At 36.7% G+C, this 26,970-nt stretch overlaps 1 protein-coding gene across 2 annotated transcripts; it reads left to right on the top strand.

Moving 5' to 3' along the window:
* Positions 1-180: 180 nt before the first annotated feature.
* Positions 181-26,472, top strand: akna (AT-hook transcription factor). Of its 2 annotated transcripts, XM_016663639.1 has the most exons (25): positions 181-366; positions 9,273-9,640; positions 10,583-11,009; positions 12,092-12,386; positions 13,750-13,824; positions 15,192-15,333; positions 15,430-15,518; positions 15,595-15,654; positions 15,728-15,849; positions 16,187-16,428; positions 16,462-16,563; positions 16,600-16,691; positions 17,889-18,064; positions 18,252-18,398; positions 19,078-19,291; positions 20,017-20,120; positions 20,353-20,576; positions 21,369-21,507; positions 22,801-22,971; positions 23,352-23,491; positions 23,636-23,746; positions 23,825-23,920; positions 24,582-24,677; positions 24,791-24,926; positions 25,869-26,472. In XM_016663639.1, the coding sequence occupies exons 2-25, from the start codon at positions 9,328-9,330 to the stop codon at positions 26,119-26,121; spliced, it is 3,966 nt and encodes a 1,321-aa protein (XP_016519125.1). In that variant the 5' UTR covers positions 181-366; positions 9,273-9,327; the 3' UTR covers positions 26,122-26,472. The 2 variants fall into 2 exon arrangements, with proteins under 2 accessions (XP_016519125.1, XP_016519126.1); XM_016663640.1 differs by lacking the exons at positions 181-366; positions 23,636-23,746; positions 23,825-23,920 and adding an exon at positions 6,092-6,247.
* The last annotated feature ends 498 nt before the right edge of the window (positions 26,473-26,970 follow it).

Consider the following 26,970-nt stretch of genomic DNA (forward strand, 5'->3'; position numbering starts at 1 on the left):
CATGAATTTCAGAATTTTGACATTTTTCTCAGAAGACTGACTTTTTTAAAATCAAAAGTCTGACTTTTTTCCCTCATAAATCTAAATTGTTTAAATAGCTCATGCACCATCAGGCAAATCTAGTCTTAAAACTCAAATCTCAAAGGTAAATTTGTGATAGGCTCACTGTGGATAAAATACTGGCTCACAAATAAAGATGTTCGGACAAACAAAGCACCGTGTCGACATCTAGAATGTGTGACATCCTGGAAGATGAAGACTAAACAGGAGTTTCGTTTCAATATTAAGCTCAGTGTGGAAAAACTAAAGCGATGGTTGAAGTGAGGAGGACTGAAAGTGAGCGGAAAGAAGGCATTTGGTTGAAAGGTAGGTTTTTTATTTGTTTTCTGGCTAACTGTGGTAGCTAGCACTCGCTAGCACTTAAATATTAATTCTGAAAAGCCTGTGAATTGATTAAGGCACCTTGAGCAGGATTAGTGTTACTATGTCAGCTCGGTGTCGCATAAAACAGTTCTTCATTTTAAGTGTTTTTGCGGTTGCCAAACAGCTGTTGGAGGGCAATAACCTAAACCAGCCGATCACAAACAAAATCAGCTGTTCAGACACAAAACGCAGCTTAACGCTCGTTTGTCCGAAGCTAAAATGGCGGCGGTGCTTCTGTTCTAAATGCAGCAGTTTGACGTCATGTTCTGTCAGTGCCACAAGTTGAAAACAACGTATTTATCTCCATTTTACTCTAAAGGTACCTATATTATGAACTCAAATCATCGGAGATGTATACTTTTCCAAGAAAATCTAACTTCTTTAGAATGCAACGTTAGCATGCTACTGTTAGCGTTAGCATGCTAACACTAATGTTGACACTAGCGGGTCAGTCAGGTTTGACTGCTGTACTTGGTTTGACTGCTGTACTTTATGGGGTCATTTTGCTCTTGTATTTCACTGTTATGAAGCGTTTTTAGTGGATAACTAATTAGGTTTTTAAAAACTGCCACTTGGCAGCTTGAAGAAGAAGAAGAAATTAAAACTGTATTTCAGCTTGGTAAAATAAAATACCGTCGAAGAAGACATATTGTTGACTTTAAAGCAATTTAAACTGTTTTTCCCAATTATAATTTTCTGTAAAAATAAGCGATGAGGTACATAATGTTGCTCATAAAGGTTTATTTGCCTGAGTTGCTGTCATATTTTCAGCCTCTGAACACATATAAAAACTCGAACTGTTTGGGAAGGAAGTAATTATGGATGTACCAGGCAATCTCCCTGATTTATCTTCCTCTGTTAAACACAAACAGCCTGTCGTTTGAATGCATCACAAAGCTGAATCACAGATTTAATTATATACCAGATATTTTATTACATCTTTTTTCAGGAATACATTTCAGCAGAAAAACAAGCTGATATTTTATCACTTTATAGCTTAGGGTTTTTTTTTTTTTTCAAAACAAAACCCTATATTAGTCTTTATTTTCATTATCTTTTTTATTTAGTGTCTGGTGAATTATTTCTCTGTTTAAGTTAGGAGATATTTTAGATCAGAATCCCAACAAAATGCCCACTGATGATTATTTTCAGTTTTCCGATGTTTGAAGATTAGACTTAAATGTCTGTCAGATAATAAAGTTTACCTCAAGAAAAAAACAAAACATCATGTGAATCAGAAGAATTACAAGTTTAAACTCTGAACAACCAATAAAGACGGAACAGAAATAATTTCTAGGAAACAAGTAGAGAGAAAGGCAGAAAGTACAAGTCTGAAGGTTACTTGATGTAATTTATTACAACCCAAATATAGTTTGTGAAAACATAAATTCCCAAGCAGAGCAGACGGCTTCCAGGCTGCATTTTGTCAATAAAATCCACAACATTTTCCCCCCCAAAAAATCTGAGTTTTAGATATATTTATTGACAAGGAATTTTTAAAGACAGCAATCATTTTAACTAATTTTACTAGAAAAAATCTTAATGTAGGATTAGTTTCTCAGGGAATAAAATCTAAATTTTGATTCTTGGATTTTCAGTGTGAGATACAGAACAAAATTAAAGATTTAAGAATTTAATCTCAAAATAATTTTTTTTACTCTCAAAATTCTGACTTAAATCTCAGATTTCAGACTTTTTTTTCTCAGAATTCTGATATTAATCTTAAAATTTAGCCTTTTTTGTCTGAATCTTTCTCAAAATTTTGATTGTACACTAAAAATCCTGATTTTTGTTTCTCAATTCTGATTTTAATCTCAGAATTTAGACAGTTTTCCTCAGATTTCACAGTATTTTTTTCTCAGGATTTTCATTTCAATCTTAAAATTCAACCTTTTTATCAAAATTCTGAGCTCAGTTTCAGAATTTTTTTTTTTTTTCTCAGAATTCTGAGTTTTGTTCAGAATTTTGACTTAAATCTGAAAATTTTAAGCTTTTTTCCTCATTCTGACATTACGTTTTTATTATTGGCTAAATATGGCCCTGAAAACTAAATGTTATATTTGTAATTATCTTTTATAAATAGTGTTTTATTTACTGAAGTCATCAACATGTGACTGTAATAGATTATTCCACAGATTTTAAGGAATGTCTGAACATAGAAAAACTAAACTGAGTTAAATAAATGAAGTTGTAGAGTGCAGTGCTTCTTGTTTTTGAGTTTAAGAAAAATTAACACTTTACAAATTAGCATTTTACCTTTGCAAAATAAGACGCACCTTGTGCGTGTTTTTATATGTTTTAGTAGTAAGAAAATTGGCTTTTCTTACTATTGATTTACTTTTATTGCAAAAGTTGTTCATTTTTAATGAATAGTTTATTTAAAGATATTTTCAGACGCGCTCGGTCTGCCTCGTCCTTTCACCCCTGACTGCACCGGTTCCCCAGACGATGATTTAATTTTTTTAATCAGCTACATTTAATCACATTCCCCTCTTGTGGGGCTTTCAGGAGCAGCAATTACACCCGAGAGAGAAAGTAATGAGACATTTACAGAATGACATCGCTAAATATTAAAATAAAAATCATACATGCCGAGCGAGTGGGCGTTCACGTTCCGTCTGTCTTTAGAAACAGTAATTAGCAGATAAGCGATGAAAGACGGAGAGGAAACAAAAATAAACTAATTTGTTGTGGAGTTTTTCTGCTCTCTGTTCATCACTCTGTTGACTCATGTTGGGCCGGTTTGGGTTGGAATTATAGAAATGGATCTGCATTTGGTGCAGGAAGGTGCGTTCTGTTTGTTTTCTGCAGATGGAGCGTGTCTGTTTGCGCTTAATGGACGAAACAAGAGAAATATGGTCAAAACAAGCAGATGGTGAATAAAGATGAATATAAATGTCACCAGCAGAGAGGAAACGGTCCGCCTGGACGGCTCTGACAAATCACCATCAAACTCTCGTCAGTCATTTTAGAGAATAACACCACATGTGCTTTTCTGACACATCCTGCTGCCTGTTGGTGAATGTCAGCGACTGATTGATGGAAACGGATTTAAAGTGAGTCTGTAATCGGATCAAACTGCTGATTCTGGATTCAACAGACGAATAAAGTAAAGTTCATTTAACCTCCACAGATTCAAAATGTGAAAAATCCACCAGAACTTCATAAGACTTTATTTAAAACCTTTTCAGATGAGTCCATCTGTCTAATTTTGCTCTTTTTCATCATTACATCTCTCCTGCTGTTAAACACAGTGGAGGATCTGTGATGCTGCGGCCCTGTTTCTGCTCCAAAGTCACTGGGAGCCTGGACAGAATGCACTGAAATACCAGCATATTTATATGGAGCTACAAGAGAGCCATAAAGTTGTTCAAAGAAACATTACATAAAATGAAAAAAATGTCATCTGAAAACATAAATTTTGCATCTGAAAAAAATAATTTGAAACTGAAAATATTTTTATCAAATTTTTTGAACGAGAAAAAACGATATAAAACTGAAAAAAATATTTTGAAAATTAAACTGAAATACATTTTTGAAACTGAAATAAAAAGTAAAAAATTTTGAAACAGATTTTGAACTGAAAAAATACATTTTGAATTTGAATAAAATATTTGAAACTGAAAAAAATAAGAAAAATAAATTTTTAAAACTAAAATGAAAAACTTAAATAATTTCAAACTAAAAAAATATCTAAAGGTTGAATGATATAAAATGATATAAAACTGAAAAAAAATTTGAATCTGAAAAAAAAATCAACCTCTGATTTCATTAACTTAAAATAAAAAAATAATTGATTTGAAACTGAAAAGGAATTTTTGAAATCAAAAAAACATGGAACTAAAAAAAAAAGTTTAATCGGAAAAAAAATTGCAAATAAAAAAACTGAAACAATAATTTGAAGCTGTTAAAAATAATGAAAATAATTATAAGAGATTGACAAAAAAATGGAAGTGAAAAAGTCTAAATCCACTTTTCAGATTCATTTTTTTTTCAGTTTCAAATATCTGGTTGTGTTTTAAAGTGGACATTTTCTATGTTTAAACATTTGTTTACAGTGTCTTCAGTTTTTTTTTTAAAGTTTTGGCCCCAATTTAACTCCATACATCTATATTGAAAACTATCATCATGTCAGTTCCCACCCATTAATCGTTTAGAACCTGCAAAATACCATGTCCAGAAATTAAAACAAGCTAAAGTCGCTGAGTTTGTCTCCAAGTTTTGACACTTTCTTGCCTCCAAATCCTCTTCCTGTGTTAGAGCGACTGAAACGCCTTCAGGACAATTAATGCATCAGAGACATGTCGGACGTGATATTCAGGCTGCTGCCTGTACGTGTGTGTGTGTGTGTGTGTGCGTGTGTGTGTGTGTGTGTATGGCCTCAGGGAAACAGATGATACCTCCCCATCAGGTGGAGAAGAGGAGGAAATATGGAAGAAAAGGAAAAATATTCAGCCTGATTTTTCACTGCTTCAAAGTTAACATCCATCCATCATCTGCGTCCACCAGGTGTCAAACTGAAGGCTCGCGGGCCAAATCCGGCCCGCCGTAGCGTTTTACGTTTAAATATAACACGTGTGTGCCTAAATGTTATTTTACAAGTCAAATCAAAGCAGTTTTTATCTGTTTATTGCCAAATTACATCAATCAGTCCCTCCAGTTTTCACACAAATCAACAGATCAATAAACTTTTTTTGCTCTAATGCATTAATGTGAGTTCACTGAAGGTTTTCTGCAAAAATGATCAAAAACATCGGGTTTAAGTGATGGTACCTCCCACCTGTAGGTGGGGATGTCTTACTTCTACTTCTCTACTCTGTTAATTTTTTGCAAATATTTCTAAATTAGCACCAAAAGTCAATAATTTTCCCAAAAAAAAAAACAAAAAAAAACAAAAAAAAAAGAAAAATCCTGGAGGGACGCTGTACTTTTTCATTAATTTCATTAATGAAGTATTATGAAGTATTTCTATCTACTTTTACTTGAGTAAAATGTCTGGATTTTCTACCCCCTGAATAAAAAACAAACATGTTTTATACTGAAATAAACTGATTTGGAAAACATTTATTTTGCCTCATTTTGTTATTTTTTGTTACTTCTATGAATTATTGTCATTTTGGTCCTTAAAATACCAAAATTTCCATTTAACTTTGTATGTTGTTCTGTCTGATGATTTAATTTTTAAATATTAAATGATTGATAATTTCATCAGTTTCTCAGTACTTGAGTAGACTTTCTACCAAAAAACGTTTTCACTTTTACTTGGGTAAAATTTATATATATATATATATGTATTTATATTTGCTAATTATTTATTTTATTTTAAAACTTATTTGGAAGAGCATAAATATCAAATTGTTATTAAACAGTGTCCTCTTGTGGCGTCGCTTAATAACTACATTTTCTAAGGTTTATTAATGAAAGACATATCCCGCCTCCTTTTAACATAATAACCAATCACAGCTCAGGTTGACTTGGAAAGGTTATACAAAGCCCTCTGCGCTGACTGTAAGGTAAACACTACCTGCAATCTCCAGAAATTCAACATGTATTTCTGAAAGTTGTTGGAACATATTTAGTTTCTAAAGCACACAAATGCTGTAAATCATATGAATGGTATGCTTGTGTCGATAATTTGGCGAAGAAATACCTGCAAGTCATAGCGTAGGGCGAAATTTAACCCGTTTACACTGCTTGGGGTAATTAGCCTTCCAGGCAGCAGAATCAATGTTGCGCTCTGGACTGATGATAATTAGCTTTCTAAATGTCACCTGTGTCAAAGTTGTCTGGAGGAAAGACGTCCTGTAACATTTTGTAAAACAAGGTAACGCCGTTTTTCTGTCAAAATTAATCTTAGAATGGGCTGCAGACATTTATTTTTAACTGTAACTTGCTGTCCGTGTTGTAAACCGTAACGAACTTTTGTACAGCTAGCTAACGGTTTTCTGTGACGCACTTTCTCGTTGATGCAGGGTGACGAATTATATAATTTTTTTTATAAGTTTATATTGTTTTTTGTGTCTTTTAACTTTCAGTGAGTAGTTCTCAGTGGGTGGTTTGTTGTGGTGTGAATGCCATGGAGACACGGAGGGGTGGGACTTTCATTTTGCCTTTCTTTTTTTTAGTTTTATGGTTTCTAGGCAACGAGCCGCTGCTGTAAAAACCTTTGCATATGATCTGCTGCTCCTTTCTTTGGTAATTTGGAGTTGATCATAAATTAAGTTTTTGTGCTGTTTGTGTTACAAAGGTTTGCATTAACTAGTTACTCAGTTTCATTTATTTGAGCAACAGTCCTGAAAAAAATAAAAGTTTTAGAAGTAGTTTTACTGCACCACACTATTTACTACTGCTAATAAATCTTAATTACCTACTATAAGTGTTGGTTTTATAACTTTATATTGGGGCGGGGGAAATATTTGGGACAGCTTTTTTTTTTATCAAAATGACAAAAACGACCCAAACAATAAAGTGTAGAAATGACCAGAATGTTTATTTTAAAGTCTGCTGAACATAAAAATGTGTTTTAAAAGTGTTTTAATCCTTTTTTATTAATCGTTAAATTAAGTAACTGTTGAAATAATATATTTTCACCAGATTGCAGCTTCAGACTTTCAATTTAGGCTACAAATACAGACTGTCTGGCAAATTCCTTTCAAATTTTATTATTAATTTAGCATTAATTTAAACATTGGCCAAGCAAAATATGTTGGATGTCATTTCATTGGTCCACTTCAGGGTTTAAGATAGTTTAGGATTTTTCATTATAGTTTAGATTTATTTTGTTGTGACTTTTTGTCTAATTCAGTTAGTTTTAATTAGCTTTTAAGAGTGGTTTTGGTAGATTTTATTAGTTCAAATATTGTTTTTTTTATTATTCACAGTACCAATTTTAGTTTTTTCATACCTTGGTGAATTTTCTTTGCCGAAATGAAAAAGGTGAAAGTTATTATGAAGTATTACTAAAGTAAAATTTCTGGATTTTCTACCCCCTGAATGAAAAACAAACATGTTTTAACCTAAAATTCACCAGACGCAGACACACATCTGCAATTTTTGTTAAAATTTTTATTGAAAGAAAAAATTTCATTGGCCTGATTTGATTTTTTTAAATTATATTATTTATATGAATCAGTTTGGTTCTTAAAATACCAAAATTTACATTTAACTTTATATGTTGGTCCATCTGATGATGTAATTTTTAAATATTAAATGATTGATAATTTGATCAGTTTCTCAGTAAATACTTTTTGACTATTATTTGAGTATTTCTTTGACAGCTACTTTTTACTTTTATTTGGGTAAAAATATGTTGACGTAATGCTACTTTTACTTGAGTACAATTTTTGCATTCTCTGCCTTTAATTGCCATTTTATTTATTTCACTTAACGAAAATGTTTTCTGAATGTTTTGTTATTTTGTCAGTTTTAGTAACCTTTAGTAACATTGGTCCACTTGCGTGAGCGTCCAGTGTCCTCGGCTCTGCTTGGTGAACCATAAGGAGATTATCAGTCAAATATCTGAGCCGCCTATCAGGCCGTGCTTCGCCCCATCCTCCCGTCTGTATTTAATCTACCTGCATTTTTCTTTTTTCCTCAACATGACCTGATTTCACCACCATTTAAACAAAAAAAAAAATCAGTTTTATTTCCCTTTCTATTCACCCTTAATTTCTTGAACGTCCATCCAAGATGGCGGCTCCCTGAATGTCAGCTGATTAGCGTTGTAGATGTATGCTGGTGATGGGGGTCTGTTGGGTGTCAGTGAAGCCCCCTGTCGGGTTTAGAGCAGATTAAGCCCCATATGGCGGCTCAGATAAACCCTCAGTTCTGCAGGGAGATCGAACGAGTCAACAGGTGAGATTTTATGTTTCTACTGATAAGACACTAGATTTTAAAGTCGGCCGCTCCGTGGGGTTTTATTCGCGCAACACAGCAGTAAATGTTAGTCTTAGTTCCTCGTAATGGAAACAAGACTGAACTAAATAAAACAATGAGGTGAATAATAAGACGTTAGATAAACATCTATATTAATCCCTCTGAGGTCACACGACACTGCAGGTACATTTTGACACTTTTTTTGTCTGGCATCCTGAATTTATTACCTACATTATCACCAAACTACACGTCATGTAAAATAACATATTTTATGTCTGTCCTATGCAGTTTTAGAGGATTACTGATCTGTAATCAGTAAAAATCTGATGACCGTTAAGATGTGCAGATAAATGATTACAGAAAACAAGACAAACAAAACTTCTGCTTGTACTTTACTGCTTTTAAAATTGTGTGGACATTTATTGTTTTTACTTAACGCAGTTTTTGTTTCGTTTGGTATCATTTGTCTGTCTCCCTTTTATTAATCAAAATTATTATTTTGATTAATAATTAAAATCTTAAAAATAACTAAAATTCTTGTTATGATTATACTAATAATTAAAAAAAATCATTGGTCTATTTTAATTTTCTTGTATATTTTTATTCAAGAAAGAAAAAATTTATTTTGCTTTTTTTAAACTGATTTTTGTTTTTCTTATCTAGAATAGAATATAATTTATTGATCCCCAAGGGGAAATTGCTTATTTGTTCACAAGCTACTCCATCCAAAGTGATAAGCATTAGTAAATACAATACAGCCACAAGCGATTATACAATTTTAAATTTATTTTTAAAAATGAATATAATATTACATTTGTTTATTTACAGAGGAAATTAAGTATATTTATTTTAATTGAGTGAATATACCAAAATAGCTACGCGTTGACCTTTGTTCATTTTGACCTTCCGTATTTCAATTCCGTTGTCTGTATTTTAATGAAGCATCACTGCATCGGTTTCTGTTGGTACCACAGAATCTGAGAAAGATGCTCCGTGTGCTGGACTGAGAAGCTGAGACTTTAGGGCTGAATGGACAGAAGAAAAAACAGACCCGGGGTTCTCCACTGGACCCCGTCGCCCATCCAAGAGTCTCTCTCCTTCGCGCTGACATCCGATGACTCCTGGGAGGAGGACGACAATGGCAATGCCAAAGAGGAAGAGGATGACTTCTTCAAGGAGATGAATGAAGACGGCATCATTGGGCTGTCAGAGGCCCTGGAGGAGTGGGAATTAGGGAACCCGTGTGGCGATCCTTGCTCCCCAGAGGACACGGTTCCTAGTGGAGGCGACAAGGATTCGTCTCTAAAATCCTCAGGAGATGATCTTCAACCCCGGCCAGCCCGTGAGTTTATTCCTCCTGGAAATGTACTCTGCTTTCAAGTTCTCATTTTTAGACTAAATGATTAAATATTCAACATATTTTAAAGAGGAACTATTACTATTAAAATTAACTCTTTGCATATTTTTGTACTTCTATTTGGTCTTAACTGCTTCTAAAAACGAATTTTTGGCAATAAGTTAAAGTTGTTTGGTCTCTTGAAAATGAGCCGTTTCAAAATCCCCTCCTACTCCTTTGGTTGGGGTTGCTTGGTAACAAATGTTACATCCTACCTGTTACACCAAAGCGGAGCGCCAGCATGTTTGGTCAGCTGGTTTTACCGCAATATACACTGTACAATGGCTGCTGGAAATGTCAAGTGTTTTGTTGTTGACTGACCATCCAGAAACCACTTGCTGTATGTAACGTTGTTGGTTGTCCAGGAGGCTCTACTAATGCTTTTCAATGATGCACATTTGTGTAATTGCGCATCTGTTTGCAGCCATTTTCATATATGAGTGTAAACTTTGGGATTGGGGCGTGACCAGCAGCAGCTTATCTGGATTTAAAGTGACAGGACGCCCTAAAACGCCTAAAATCTAGTTATCTAGAATGATTTTGAGCAAAAATGTTTTGTATCTCCCATAGATCTATTATAACCTTTTCAAAGACGCATAGTAGATCACACTTAAATGTTTCAACCAAAATGACAGTCAGCTTCAGAATTAAGTCTGTTTATTTTTGTAAATCTAACCTTGTATTTGTTTAGTAGAATGGTTTTCTGTTGCATTTTAATAACTTCTTACAAATTAAGTTTCAAACTGTAAAACTAAAAATTTTGAGAAACCATTTTTTAAATCATTGTGTAAAAAGAGCTAGTTTATAAGAAGTATTTGTTAAAAAAGTCAGCCTCTTTTATGTAAAAGTACTTTTTAATGCTTTCTTCCTCCATTTGTTGCGACGTAGCAGCAGCTGAAAACCCAGAGCCTAGCGGTCTGGCCTCTGAGTCCACGGTCACCTCCTCCTTTTCTCCTCACCGTTACACGCTCACCGAGGAGGAGCTGACGGCTGCTTCAGGGATCGAAGCAGAAACCTTCCCAGACACAGAAACAGAGTCTTGCTGCAGCAGCGTGAGGTCCAGCGCGTCGCGCCTGGAGCTGAAGCTCAGAGGTTCCCCTCGGGCAGCTGTGCCCCTTTCTGAACAAGTTGTGTTGGAGAATATTTCTTCAGAAGGATCAGAGAAGCAGAAAGCTGGACTCCCTGCTGAAGCTCTGAAGTCCAGGACGTGTTCCCTCGGCAGAGCCTCGAACGGCTCGGCAGAGTCCAGAGGTTGTGACAGAAACATGAAAGCTGCTGGAGCCAGAAGTAACCCTGCAGGAACGGACGAGCTCAGGTGGGCTCATCTGCTGTTGTCAGCAGGAAATCTTCCTCAATATTCTGCTAATGTCAAAAAAACAACAGCAACATTTCACAACTTCTGTAATTACATTAAGTAAAAAATTAAATTAATATCGCCTGTTCACACAATAAGTCGTTAATAGTCCTAGATATAAACAGTTACAGAGTTTCCCCCAGAAAACTTGCTAAATCGGTTTGTGGTGTCTCGCTATGGCTGCCCTCCAGCGAAGAATCATTACCAGGAAATGTTTAAATATGACCAGATAATGACGTGTTGTACATTATTTTATCTTTATTTCAAATAAAATTACATACAGAATCTTTAACACAATGACAAATATCACAATACTTTAATAATAAGCAAACCTGCAGACATTGACAATATTGCTGTTTAGAAAAAAATAAATATACATAAATGGGTGAAATGAAACAATGCTGATGTGTTATATGCAGTTCTCATGTAACATCGCACTTCAGGCACCTTTGTAACCGGCAGCCATCTTGGCAGGCAGTTGCTATGGAGTTGCTATGACAACAATAAACAAGCCACAAGCTTAGAGCTAGCTCTCGTCTCGTTCCTATTTAACTTATAAACAGTAAAAGTTCATTACGAGTACTACTTGATCACAACTTTTGAGTACTCTACCCACCTCTGTGTAATACAAAGATAAATATTAGTGATATTTGCTGTAGTACTTAAAAGGTAATTACTTTGGAGCGGCTACATGAGCGACGTTTTGGACGTTTTGGTAGTCAGTGATTTTACCCAAGAGCCAATTGCATATTATTCGAAAAAAAGAAAAACAAACCATCATCTCCCTACTACTTCCTGTTGTCTTCTTTGTCGTTTCAGTCAGTAGTAACATCCAACTGTTGATCATGTAACTCATGTGATGTGAAAAAAGTGTACTGCTGAAAAACCATCTTATTCTATAGAACAAACATTTTTTGCCGTAAAAAGTGTTTCCATTAAGCAAATTTATTTTTGTAATTTCATGCTGAGCAATTTTATGAAGAATGAAAACGCAGCTACTGACACCTTATATCTTAGCTTTCATTTTTGTTTTTCCTTTCCAGGAGAGCATCACTGTCTCATCAAACCCCGAACTTCTCGAAGGTGGAACCCAGGATTCATTTCCCTAAGCGAGGCTACAAGCCTCCGAAAGGCAGGAAGTTGTTAGAGAGAGCCACGATGTCGCCGCAGCCCCCCATCGTGTTTAAATCCCCCGCCGACATCGTTCAGGAAGTCCTGTTCAACAGTGAAGGATCCTCCCCCTGTGATACCAACACGCCCACCAAGGCTGCCAGCTCCACCGTCCCTCCAGAGTTCAGGTGTCGGCAGCAGGCCACCACTCTGCTGCAACAGCTGCAGGTACGATCTGGAGGAAGCGCGTCTCAGCTAGCGGGCTACTCCAAACCTGATTGGCTCGGTGTGCACGATGGTGAAAACAGCAGGGAAATGATACTTAAAGGTTGGATAATATGGAAAATTAGCATCATGGAGAAACATTGCCAGGATCATGGGCTGAAGACATTGTGTCGGAAAGAGGAGGAGCTTCTTAAAGAGACAGAGGCCCAATTTCAAGGTTTTAAATTAAGGCACAGTATTATGCAAAATAGACTTTTTTGAGCTGTAAATCGTGTTATAATGATGTTTCCTCATCAAAACAAACCTGGAGTGTTGCTTTGCTTCTTAAATGCATGTTTGAGGAATCCTTTAATCACCATGGCAACCATTCAGCTGGGTGAAACCCCTGGGTGGACCTAGCCCCGCCCCCGAGACGCAGCTCCTCCACTCAGCTCCTTCAGACTAGTCAGCAGCAATTAGCAAACATCTGGTGGAGCTGCTGAGCTCATTAAACGAGCTACCTGTCAGTTCAGCGCTGCAAAAAATGTTTTAAAGGGCTAATGGAGGAGCCATGTTGGGACGACCTCCTGAAGGCGGAGCTTCAGAAAGAGCAGGAGATTTTAAAGAGACAGAGGCCCAATTTCAAGGCGTTAAATTATTATATAAAACTTATTTTAGGTCATAATTGATGTATACAACATTTTTTATCAGCTGAAGTTAACATAGTTACTTGGCTGTGCTATAAAATTACATTAATACATAATACACTGTAAAAACACAAAAACATACTAAGTGTTTTTTCTAGATTCTACAAATTTGGGAATGTTATTTATTTCATAGAGGGAGCAATACCTATTAACCAACTGAATACATCATGCAAAGGTGTTGGATTAACCCAGAAAGGCTCATTTTCATCCGTAGCCTCCTAATCTGCTGATGGACGGGATTAAAAAATACAGTTAACATGCATAGCAAACAGACATGACTTATGATTTACAGTAAGCATTTATAATAAAATGAAAATGAGTCACATCCGTAAGAAGAAAACATTATTTCATTTAAAGATTACTCAAGGTAGGAATACAATTTAGATTATCTATTAAGTGCTTAAGTAAAACTGTTAAACTTTCTTGAAGAGGATTTAAGTATAATTCAAGTTCAAACAAGTATATTTAAAAAACAACGTGGGAAAGACTTTGTTTTCTTTTCCATCATTAAAAAGTTATGTTGCTTCATCTATGCGTTCATTAATCCCTCGGTGGATTCATTCAACCTTCAGAAATTATTTTACTTTATTTCAACCAAGTTCCTTTTATAGTCCAACAGTTTTGTTTTCCAGAACAAAACTGCTCAGAGGAATATCCACTCACTTTGTGTCGCTCTGCAGGAAGACTACGACAGGCTGCTGACCAAGTACGCGGAGGCGGAGAACACCATCGATCGTCTCCGTCTGGAGGCAAAGGTAGTTCATCTCTGAGGCCGTTTCTCATATTTCAACCTTTGTGTTTTCTCATGAAAGCATCTCTTAGTAAGGATGTGATTTATCACTGATCCCACTTTTAAAACAATGACTGCAGTCTCGTTTCCCAAAATTGCTTTTAGATTGAAGATTACATGGAAGCCTTTAGATTGAAATTAAAAAGAAAAATGAAATCCAGCTGCCTTTGTTTATTTTACTTGACCACTCTGCAGCTCAGTGAAGTAATGCGCCTTAACCACAGGGGATCAGCTGAGTGCAAACAAATCACATTACAGGTGAACATTATGGTAGTTTGTTGAAGGTTTGCATCTTTTTAAAGTCACATCCAACTTTTTATTGGTGAAAAACAAGTTATTTTGTCAGAAAGGTGCGTTAAATCACAAGCTGAAACATTATGTAAAACAATCCCACATCTTCATTTTATTTATGTAAAAGTAAAATTCAGTTCAAATACACTGCAAAAACACAAAATCTTACCAAATACTTTTGGTCTAGTTTCTATTGCAAATATCTTGGTACTCTTGAAATAAGGGAAAACTATATCCCAACTGACTTCTGAACAAGAAATCTGGGCTTATTTTAAATCAATAATTTATTGGTATTGATGGAAAAGTTCACTAAAAACACTGAAATAATCTGCCAGTGGAGCAGCCAGTTTTCATCAATGTAAGGAATTACTGACTTAAAACAAGTTTCTTGCTGAAAAGTTGAAGCAAATTTTGTCTCAATTCAAGTGTATTAGATTTTCTGTTGAATAAGAAATTCATCTAATTTATTCATTAACCCATTAACCCACTCATTTATAGATTATTTTTAGATTAACATATTTGCATTTATTTATTTGTTATGACTTTATTTATATTCAGTCATATTGAATTACTTTCATCACTCTCTATATATATTTAGTAAACTTCATCTCTTATGGTTATATTTATATAATTAATATTTAACACCATAGATGCAGTAGATTTTTAATGAAGAAGCAATTTCCCCTTGGGGATCAATAAAATCTATTTATTCTAATTAAAAATAAAAAAATCTTGGCCTGTCGTAAAGTTGACCTGAATTCAAAGTACAAATAAATAGAGGCTGTAAAACAAGATGGCAGCTTTAATTAAAGTTATTCAGATTTTTAAAAACATTCAATATTCAAAAACCAAAAACTCGATTAATCAGTAAAAATTGATTAATCGGATTAATCGCCCAATCCTACCTTTACTTTAACATTCAGTTCCTGGCGATAAAATGTGTGAATGCGCCAATTTGTGAAGCAGAATTAGATGTTTGGAAGCAGGTGGGCTCATCTGCTGTTGTGAGGTGATTTATAATTGTTTTCTTTTTCCGTGCAGGTGAACCTGGACTCTGAGCCTCCAAAGGCTGGTCACGCCGTGCCTGCTGGGCTGAACCAGAAGGCTTCAAAACTGTTGAAGATGGATTTGTTTTATCCTCACAGAGCTGTGACCGGCTCTCCTGGACGAGCTGCTCATCAGGGTAGAACCGTCATCTGGTGCCTCTTTCTAATCTGATCCGTTTTTACAAAGGGAACTGAAGGAATGCGTTTCTGTAACCAGCCTGTTTGTTGAACAGAAAAGTTAGACGCCTCTTCTTTGCCATCCGACTTCGGACAACAACTCTCCAACATCCTGTTCACTCAGTCTGAGAAGTTCCTTCAGCAGGTAACAAAAAGAACTAAAACATAAACAAAGTTCTACCAATAGGGCTTATAAATTTTAATTTGGATTTGTTTCCCAGGTGCAAACTTTTGAGGATCTCCTTAAGAATGATAAACTCGCATCCTTAGAAGAATTAAAGGTGAGAGCAAACTGAGCTTTGTTCAATAATCTGTCTGGCTGCCGTTTTTCCAACTTGAGCCGTTTCTCTCCAGCGCGGCGTTTCTCAGCTCTACGAAGGGCTGAACTCTCTAGAGAGAGGATACCTTCTGGCTCGAGATGAGCACAAACTCCTGCAGCAGAGAGGACTGGAAACCCAACATTTTGACCCCGAACGGTGAGCAGGAGAGCCACACGGAGGTTTAATAATCACCTATTCTGACAATTAATCGAATAGAAAAACAAAGGGGCACATTCTGCAGATTTAACCATAACCTTATTCTATAAGATATTACAGATGCAATTAAGCAAAACTTTGTGCAGTTATATCTTAGTTACTGCTCTTAGCAGTAACAGAGTTGTCCGTTTATTCCAGTTAATGATTAATTGATTACTAAATTAGTTGACGATTATTTCAATATTTGATTAATCACGATTAATCATTTCTGCCCTAAAAACTTTTTTCCAGTTTCTTGGCATCCGGTGTATTTCACAGAGTTTTTTGTGTGTTTTAGGACCCTGGAGAGCCTGATCTTTCAGTGCGGGCTGCGGATGGAGGATCTGAAGGAGCAGGTGGATCGGGTTCAGCTGAACACGATTGAGCATCAGGAGCCGATTCACCTGGAATCGGTTCAGCAGAAGCAGACTGAGCAGGTGGAGCAGATTCAGCAGGAGAAGATTCAGCTGGAGTTGGTTCAGCAGAAGCAGACTCGGCAAGAGCCGATTCAGCACCAGGAACCGATTCAGCACCAGGATCCGATTCAGCTGAACCTGACTGAGCATCAGGAGGCGATTCAGCTGCTGTTGGTTCAGCAAGAGCAGATTGAGCAGAATCAGATTCAGCAGCAGGAGCCGATTCAGCTGGAGTTGATTCAGCAAGAGCAGCTTCAGCAGAAGTGGATCCAGCAGAAGCGGATTCAGCAGGAGGAGCACAGAGCTGTTGCTTCTTGTCGTTCTTCACCTCCTCTGACCTCCTCATGTGATCCGTCTGAAGGAGAAGTGACCCAGACTCAGCCGCAGGTTCCAACACTTTCTTCTTTCTGCCTGTTAATGCTTCGCATCTCTGAAAAAATCAGAAAAACGTCTGAAGTTGGAGACGCATTTCCTGTATAATTTGGAGTAGGAAGGTCACATTCAGTAATAAATCTGAGACCCTTTTAGAGATTTTATTTATTCAGTTCAGCTGATATTATGCAATAATTATTCAACCAAAATAGGGCTGCAGTTCACGGTTGATTATTCTGACAATTAATAGATTTTTTCTGATGATTAATTGATTAATCGCAAAGAATTGGCATTTTAAAAATAGAAAATGCAAATACACAAATAATTCAGTTCGTTTTAAAATAAGAAATAAACATTTTATTGCCTAAAATATAAAGACAACATTCCTTTGGTGTGCACTGTGACCAAATGATCAATTTGCAGCTAAAAAAAAATCCTAACATCAACAGCAGCCTTTTCTGCTCAACAGAGCATCAGTACGGTGTTGGGCTACATTTTAAAAATTATTTATTCTATTTACCAATTAGTACTTGGACAGCAAAAAGTGTTTATTAATTAAAAAATAATTTTTTTTAAAGAATATGATCCAGGTGCAGTTAAAACTACCAGTTGAGTTTTGCGTGGAACAAAGTTTTTAATATCATAAATGCAAAATGTATATTTTTTATAAAGTTTTGGTGAAACTGCTGCCCTGAATATGTTTCTCTTTCAGTAACATTTTTGTGAGTTTGTGTTTTCCAGTTAACGGTTAATTGATTAAATTAGCTGACGATTATTTCAGCAATCGATTAATCGCGATTAATCTCATTAATTGTTTCAGCCCTAAACCAGAATTAAGCACACAGGTTTGTGTGTTAACTCAAACTATAATCAGTTTCTAAACAATTTTAAGAATATTTTTCAAAAGTTCAGTATTCTTTTTTTCCACTCATTGATTTGAATAATCAAAATTAATCGTGATAACCCTGATTATGTTTAACAATAATTTTCCTTGAAATTTAAGCTACTTTAGTATCTTGTGCTAATAAAGGAGTATGAAGGTTAAATCCTGAAGAAATTTCTACATGAAAATCATAACATTTTTTATGTTATGTATAATTCTGACCAGTTTTTTAATTAAATTAAAATATTTATATTAAATGTCATTAAAAAATGAAGGTGTTCATGTGTTTTATGTGTTTGATAACTGAAACCGCCCTCGTCTCCTTTCAGAGTCCGTCTTCCCAGACTGGTTCTGGTTCTGCAGCAGAGCTGGAGATAAACTCAGCTTGTAAAAAGAGTGAGGAAGAGGAAGATGTGGCTGAAGACGACCTCATGTCTCTCTACTTAAGATCTTTGTCTAGAAGGGGCAAATGTGATGAGTTTGAACAATCTGATTCGCTGGATTAGTAAGTGGAGTTTCGCTGGTTTAAGCGTCTTGTTTTGTTTCTAATCATTCCCAGAAAATCAGAGTGACCAGACCTGATGATCGGCAGCCATTTTGGATGTGAATGGAGAATAAAAATTAACCTTTTTCCACTCCTTCAGCATGTTTACATTGTTGTTGTTGTTTCAATTTCTTTTTCCTGTGATTAGCTGCCGAACACTGAAGGAGTGTTTCATAGTTCCCAAAGCCACGTCCTCTCTTCCTTCAAACTCGCCTCCAAAACACGGAGGAGAGAAAAAAGAGCAGAAAGGTTGGAGAAATGGAAACGGCGAAGTCCAGGAAACTTTTGCACAGAGGTGAGTCGAGTTTAAATCACGACTCCTACTGTTCTGCTGATTGTGAACTGATATTTGTGTCAAATTTGAAGGGAACCTATTATGCAAAATTCACATTTTATATGTTTTTCTGCTTCCATTTGGGCCTCAACTGCTTCTGAAAACCAAAGTCTTTTGCTGTCTGGAGAACGAGGCATTTCAAAAACCTCCTGGTTGTTAAGGCACTGAGCCGTTGCCTAGCAACCCAGGCAGAACTCCAGCACTTTTGTTCAGCTGGTTTTACAAAAGCTGTATAATGGCTGCTGGAATAGACAAGTGTTTTGTTGCTGACTCAACATCCAAAAACCACTGGTTGCATTCTTGTTGGTTGTGCAGGAGGCTCCACTTCTGCTTTTCAAAGATGTGTGGTTGTATAAATGCGAATCTGTTGGCAGCCATTTTCACCTGCGACTGTAAACGTTGAGTTGGGGGGGGCGTGGCCAGCAGCAGCTTACCTGGATTTAAAGTGACAGAGACTCTAAAACACCTGAAATCTCATCAACACAAATGATTTTGGTCAAAAGTGGAAAAAACATATTTTGTATTATAACTTAAGGGAAAGCATAACATGTTGAAAGGGGTGTGAATATTTCTGAAAAGCGTTTTTAACTTTTTTATTTTTGAGGTTTAGATAATTTTACCCACTAACCTGTTTCTGTAGCAGAAAAGTGGAATCGGACGTCGACTCTCTGCGGCGCAGTAAGACCAGCCTTCCCTCCTGCAGCCCGGCCTCCACACCGCCTGCTGCTTCGGCCCGCAGCAGGAAACGTTTGGAGCGGAGCAGCAGCCTGAGCAGCGCCTGCAGCCTGGCGGACGGAGCGCCAGAGTGGAGGAGCTGCAAGGTCCAGACAGGAAGCAGTCGGGTCCTGTCTCAGGTCAGCGCTGACTGGCGCAGGGAGTAACAGGAAGGTCACGTAGGGGCTGACCTTCCTGTTACCAGCAGATCTAAGATCAGCTTAATCTGTTCTGTCAAACAGACCATCCATTCATAGAACAGTAGATCTTCATGATCATTTAAAGGTTTTAATATAAACATTTTTAAACCAGTTTGAAAACTTAGTTTTGCTCATTGGCCTTCAACCCAGCTCTGGCTCGAGTTCAAAGTACTTTATAAATACACAGGTTGATGAGGATCTGATCAAAAATAGATAAATAAATGATATAATATACACACACACAAATAAATAAGGTCTACAAAATAAGATTTCAGGCAGCACTTTTCTAAATATTAAATACTTGCAGTCTATAATGCAAATATGCTGTATGTTACAATGCATAGAGTATTTAGAAACCTTATTCAAGTAAAAGTTGTGATACTTTGTAAAAAATATTACTCTAGTAAAAGTAAAGCTACTCCTAAAAGTCTTTTTTTTTTTCACAAAAAAATTTAACTAGACATTTTCGTACTCATCTTCCAGTGGAACTAGTACTTATTTTTATTAATATTGAGTAATTATGACTTAATTCAAGTGTAATAAGATATTTGCACTAGAAACTAGAGAAAAATACTTGGTAAGATTTAGTGCAGTGAGTAAATGTAACTCGTTCCTACTCAGCTCTGTCATGTTCACAGAAATGTTTTCTCTGTTTCACTGATCAGGATCGAATCTCCCCAGAGACGGACAGCGGCTTCATGGGCTCCGAGAGCAGCCGTCTGATTCCTGGTGCAGTTCCACTCTGCCCCCACCAGATGGCGACAGAGAGGTGGAACGCTTCTGATACCGATATCTGGGGTTTAGTATCGGCCGATAACGATCCAATACAGAAAACGTTTCTCTTTTTTAAAATACGGACGTAAAAGAACTGAATGAGAAATTTATTTTAGAACTTTTTTCAGAATCAGGACCAATACGGATATTAATTTCAGATCGGTGCATCTCATCCATCGTGTTTCCGTTTCTCCTGTTGGTTTGAATCTGTTGCTTTGTTTCTGCAGCGTGTCAGTGCCTCAGGACAGAAGCCCAAACAGGCCCCTGTCAGCCTGCCAGCTGGATGCGGGGCCCAGAGACGGCACCGAGCCGGAGCCCCGTCCCAGGAGGAGGAGCAGGCAGAGGAGGCGCACCTTCTCCCCCCAGAGCTTCATCAGCCAGAGGAAACAGGCCAGAGCCGACGCCAGGCCCTCTGGCCTCTGGACGCTCTTTTACTCGAGCACAAGCAACGGTAAAAATCTACTGAGTGAACACAACGGGGTTTTATCTCAGATTAATGTTTGGTAGAGCATAACTCAGAATACTGAGAAAATCTACATATTTGATGCTTTTTTTCTAAAATATCCTAAAGAGCAGCAATGCTACCTGACACGTTTACAAAGCAGCCAATCCAGGAGCTCCATTTATCATCCTTGGAGCTGATTGGATGAAAATAAAGACGACTGTGTCTATATTTGGTGTCTGAGCTATTAAATAGGAAGTAGTAAGTGTTTTTAGAGAGTGAAGTGTTTGCAGATTTTAGCTACTCAAAGGCAGCTGCATACCAACGATCCAATATAAGTATAATTATTTTTCACTTTACACTACATCTTATAAACATATTGACCCAGAAATAAACAAAACTCAAATTACATGTAAAAAATACACTACTTATTACAATAAAAAACAAAATGTGAGCATTTTTTAAGCATGAAAAAGTAACAGTAATCTGCAAATATGTATAAAAATCACACTTTATCTCCCAAACTTATATATTTACATTAATTACTGAATAACTTGCCTTCTGGCAGCACTTTACCCAAATGTTTATTCATTTGTATATTTAAATGTGTGTTTGAGTTTGGTAAATAAATGTATTAACTGAGCTTCATCTGGGCTTAACACCGGCTGGCAAAATCATGTAAACTGATTAAAGTGTGTCATAATACTTTGGCTGACTTAGCAGTACTTTTAAAAATGTTTGGTTTTATTGAGTATAAACCAGATGATGGTGACCAGCTGCAGTTTTCTCTCTCTCCCTCAGCTCACTCGCCCTCTGAGGACCAGCAGAGCGCCCGCTCCACCGCCGGCTCTCTCTCCAGCTCCCCACCGGCCGCCCGCCGTCGCCATGGCGACCCCCCCAGGGCTCGGAGCTCCAGCAGGGGGGGCCGGGGGAACCCCATGTGAGTGTGTGGGACTGCAGTTGCCACGGCGACGGCCGAGCAAACAGGGCCGTCTCTGCCCTAAACGAGCCCTGGTTGTTGTTTTTAGAAAAATGAGTTACAGAAACATTTAAGGCCCCTTGGGATCAGTGCTGTGCTTTCAGGCCGAGCTGAACTGGTTCCACTGTCAGGGTTTGTTTGGTAACAAAGGGCCTGAAAGCCTAAATTTGGAAAACATTATTTACAGTTGAAACCATATATTTACATACACCTAATAAAATGACGGACACAGTTTTTTTCTCGCTGTCTGAAGTTTAAATCCAACTAAATTTTTCTCGTTTTAGGTCAGTTAAAATCACCAAAATTATTTATTTTTGCTAAACTTAGCGAAAAAAAAGTTAAGATTTTTTTTGTAGCTTTTTTAGAATATTATGTTTTTAATATTATGTTTAAGTATTTAGTTTTTGAATTAATATAAGTTACATTTAATTTCCCCTTGCAATCAGTAAAGTATTTTTGAATTTGAATAAGGAAGCACAACTTGATTGGTTGTTTCAATAAGTTATTGATCTTATTGAAATCAATAAGATCAATAAAGGCTCATATGAGCCAAAATATAAGGCTCATATTTTATTATATAAAATATGAGCCAATAAGGTTTGGCTCATATTTCATACAATAAATAAGGTATTAATTTTTGTTAAATTAGTTTGTAGTTAGAGTCAGGGTGTGAGAGACTTTACATTTTGTTATATTTTAGTTTACCTTGTCATTGTTAACAATAAATGGTCATATAATTATGAATTGAAACAGTTTTTTAAGTTAATTTGTGTTGTTTTATCGTGAAAATGCTTGATTTGCTGATGGTTACTTGAGTAAAAAAGGCATATCTGTGTAACAAAACAAATCAGTTTTATTGGTCTTATGTAATTTCTCCTAACTGAATTCTTGGTTTTTATTGGCTGTAAACCATAAACTCTGAAATGTTCAGAAATAAAACAAATTAAATTTATCACACTGTGTTTAAATTGAACTGCAGGAATAAATATTCCAGTTTATAGAGATGTTCTGTTTAATCCTATTTAATTTTCTGTATTTTATTGCAGAATCTGCTGCTTTTCAGTGAGATTACTAATAGGAGGTACAATGTGTTGTTCACTGCATGGTGTGGTGCTGCATGTTTGTGGGATTTAACTGGAAATATTCCCAGTAAAGCAGCTTTTCTTACTGGTTTGCTGTGAAACTGAACCCAGGCTTCCAGGTGAGCGTGTATCTTCTGATCCTGAGTCTCCCGCCTGTTTTTCTGCTCTGCAGTGATGCGTTCCTGATGCTGCAAGCCGAAGTTAACCACCTGAAGGAGAGACTGGATATTTCTCAGAGGAACGAGAAACCGCCGAGCTCGGCGAAAAACGAGAAGCCGCTGGGCGCCGCGGTGACTTCGGCTCAGAAAAACTTCTGCCACCGCTCCTCCCCGCCTCCCATCAGGTCAGATTTTATCGTCCGGCTGCAGCGCCTGGAAAAGTCTTCAGTGAAGCGATAACTGAGGACACACTGCAAAACACAAGCAGTTCTGATCTGCTTCCTACTGGAAACACCTGAAATCAGACAAAACTCACTCAGAAATAACTTTTCAGCAACAAATATGAGCTTGTTTTAACTCAATAATTCCTTAATATTGATGATAAAACTGCAGATTATTTCACTGGATGGGAAAATCGATAGTCACGATATGTTGTGAAATATCTCGATAACATCACAGACGATATTCCACATTTTCTGCTTCGTTTTTTTTTCCGTTTTTGGTGTGTGGAGGATTTTTTTTGTTGTTTTTCAGTTTTTAAATGTATTTTGTCGCCTGTTTTCAGATCCGTGGAGCTTTGCAGCGACGTCGGTCTGGAGAGGAGATTAGTTCAGACCCTGGATGACATCGAACCCGAGACGCTTTCTGGTAAAACGGCCAGAGAGACGAGAGACGCTGCTGCGCCAAAACAACAAAATCACTTCTGTGAGTTTGCCAAGACTTTGACTAGACACCTGCAGGCTGTTTAATCAGCTGCAGTAATTTAAAGGATCCTGGAATCCTTTTTCTCTGCGTTTTCCCCCTCGGTCACAGGAAGCTGTTTATTGCATCTTGTTTTGTTTTTCCCAGTCAGGGGATCAGAACTGGAGCAGCTTCAGGCTCAGGTTTCCAGATTTACCCAAACGTCTCTGGCGCCGCTGAACGTCTCCTCTAACGTTCGCAGCAGGAACACACAGACGTGTAAGGATGCACTACCTCACTTCCTGCTGCTGATGTAAATAATTAAAACAGGGTTTTACTCAGGGTTTGTTCCTGCAGGGATGTCCTCTGCTCCGGACGCTGCAGACAAACCTGACAGCGAAGATCAGAGTCACCTCTGTCCTCAGTGCTCGTCCGTCCTCAGACAGCCAGCCTGTAAGTCACAAAGTTTCATCCTCAGGCTGAGGCTCCGCCCACACCGACACGATTCAGAAGAACTTTAGAAGAAAATTTCAGTCATTTAGGCTGTTCATCTCCAAGAAATATACAAAACCAGCCCAAGTCCTAAATGCTGATGAAACTACGAGGGTGTATCAGGGTCATGGCAGATAGGGGGGAAAAGGAGCAAATATCTGCCAAAAAAATGCAGAAATTTTCTAGTAAAAACTTACAAATTTTTTGGAGTTTGAAAAGTTTAAAATTTGCTAGAAAAAAAATCAGAAATTTTTAGATTAATCTCAGAAATTTTCTAGAAAATCTTTGAAATTTCTGAGTTTGAAATGAGGAAAATTTGCTAGAAAAAATTTCTAAAATTCTGAGATTAATTACAAAAATTCTCAAGCAAAAGAAAAAACATGCAGATTTCTGGAGTTTGAAGAGTAGAAAATTTGCCAGAAAAAAAGTTTTTCTAGGGAAAACTTTGTCATTTTGGAGTTTGAAAAGTATTTTTCTTAAATAATACAAAAACATGCCATGCTTGTTCCCATGTGTACCAGGCCTTCATCTACTGTCTCTGAGTTTTATTTAAACATTTTAATACCTACATAATGACTTCTTCTGCATAATTGATGAATTTTTGTTTGCTATGTGCTGCTAGATCCACCAGGTGGCAGCAGAGAGCCGTCGGATTCTCCGTGTTGGTGCCGCTGTTCCATCTGTGGACTCCTCAAAATACACAAATCCACAGATTCAGGTGATATAAGGACAAAATAATCAGTTAATACTGCCAGTGGTTAAAAAACACTTAAAAATTATGAGATCAAAGAAAAACTGACTTAACTGGATATGAAACTGTTTTATTCACAGATTGTTACAGATATTTTCCCCCCACTCACAAAAACCACCAGCCAGATTCCTCAGACAGAGTTTCCTCCAGGAGGTTCAGCAGTTCAGTGTCACCTTCACCCCCGAACCAGGAGCCTTTGTACCAGCAGCAGCTGCTGTAAGCATGAAACGCATGAAAACTGTAACAAACCGGGGAAAATGCATGAGAAAACTATCAACAGTGTAGAAACTGTCGGCCTTTTTACGTTCATCTACCATGATTTACACAATTTAATACAAAAATCTGACCATTTTATTCATTTTAATACAGTTGAAATTGTAAAAAGGCATGTTTTTGGGAGGCATGTAATTTTTGAACAACTTTATGAAGAGAAGTTTGGAGTTTGAAGAGTCGAAAATATGCAAGAAAAACAATCAGAAAAATATTGATATTAATATCAGAAATTTTCAGACAAAATCTTTGAACTTTTTGGGTTTGAAAGGTTGAAAATTTGCTGGGAAAAATCAGAAATTCTGAGAATAGAAATTTTCTAGAAAAAACATTAAAATTTCTGAGTTTGAAAAGTTTCAGATTTGATCGTCCCAGGCGATCTCCTCCTCCAGCCACCAGAGGGCGCTCACACATAATTTTAATGTTCAATTTTAATGTTCATCTGAGAGATTTTTTATATTTTACAAATATAAAAATATTTTTTTTTATATTTTACAAATATGTCCAAGTTTAATAGTGAGACATTATTTTCTAATTATTTATTATTAATAAACGGAAATACTTATTTTATTTCATTAGCGAGAAAAATAAACATCAGCTCGTTCATGTATTTAATTCAGTTAACATAAAAGAAATATAAATATAATCATGTGCTTCATTTTTAACAGTGTTATAATAGCCCCGTCGGCCATCTTGAAACAAGATAAAACTCGGGTTTTTAAGAAAATGGCCGCTTATCAATTAATCAACTTTAGATTAATTGATAAACACGCTCATATAAATGGATTTAGATGTGAATTTTCTTTTAATTGTGCTTATTTAGCTCAAATTGAACACAAATCATCAGCTTTTCATTATGAATCCTGATATTTTCCTCTGTTTTTCCAGGCTGCCCTCCAAACCTCAGTACTCCTTTGCTGACGCGTCGCCGGGCCACGGTTCAGGACTCCGGTGGCCCAGAGAGAGGAAGAGCCGGCGCAGACGCTCGCACGCGGTGGAGGGCCAGACGTCGCTGGACGGCTCTCTGGAGCGCGCCATCCGCGCGGCGCGGCGCATGAAGCGCACGTCCAGCCACATGGCGCGCTCGCTGGCGTCGGGCCTCGTCTACCAGAAGCTGCTCTCGCAGTCCTGCTACTACTAGAGGCGAGCCGCAAGCCGAGCCGCTCCGGTCACGGGCAGGGACAGCAACGCTACCAACGTCAATAAAAACAGTAACTTTCCACTTTGTTACTTTGCTTTGGTTTTACTCTCAGGAGAAACTTTTCTGTTCGGGTTTGGAAGCTGAATTTTATTTTATTTATTTTTTTCTGAGTTTCGGTTATAAATTTTGTCAATATGTCAAAAAAACATTATTTTGTAATTGCTTTGTTTCCACTTCCTGTCGTCATTGTCTTTGTCGTTTCCAGCAGTGGTAACATCCTGTTGTGGGTCACCTGAAAAACTTTTTTTTTTTTTCTTACATTCCAGTTTTGATAAAGTAAAAAAAAAAAAAGTCTCATCCCAGCACAAAAAAAAGCTAAAAAGACTTTTTAGCTTTTTCTTTTTTAAATTGTTTTCTCATCAGGCAAATTAATTTTTGTAACTCCAATATTCTGGTCAATGGAAACGCAGCTGATGAAAATAAATTAGTTTAATGTTTATATTAGATAATGTTCTGACATGCACTAAAATAACTAATTTTTAATAAACACTGTAGATCATATTGATTTAATTACTTCACATAGAACATTACATGTGTTGTAAATGTTTTTGTAACTCACTTTTCTGTTTTTATATATATATAAATGTCTTAACTGTAAACTAACTTCATTCTCTCTATGTATATAAATGTTTTTTGATTCTGAACTTTAAACTCTGCCTGCTGAGATCAGAGTCATTTCAGAATAAGAGCTCAACGTTATTTACTGTATAATTTATTAGTCATGTGACCAGATGGGATATGTGACCTATGACCTGCAGAGACCTCCGCTCAACCAGCAGATGGCGCCGA

The sequence above is a fragment of the Poecilia formosa genome, unplaced genomic scaffold (genome assembly GCF_000485575.1).
Source record: "Poecilia formosa unplaced genomic scaffold, Poecilia_formosa-5.1.2 Scaffold435, whole genome shotgun sequence".
Taxonomy (NCBI): domain Eukaryota; kingdom Metazoa; phylum Chordata; class Actinopteri; order Cyprinodontiformes; family Poeciliidae; genus Poecilia; species Poecilia formosa.

Bases quoted from the DNA above. Each gene is read 5' to 3' on its own strand.
- akna (XM_016663639.1), top strand. From the start codon at position 9,328: ATGGACAGAAGAAAAAACAGACCCGGGGTTCTCCACTGGACCCCGTCG. The intron at 12,387-13,749 runs GTACGATCTGGA...GTCGCTCTGCAG, and splicing joins CTCTGCTGCAACAGCTGCAG to GAAGACTACGACAGGCTGCT. The intron at 21,508-22,800 runs GTGAGTGTGTGG...TCTGCTCTGCAG, and splicing joins GGGGGCCGGGGGAACCCCAT to TGATGCGTTCCTGATGCTGC.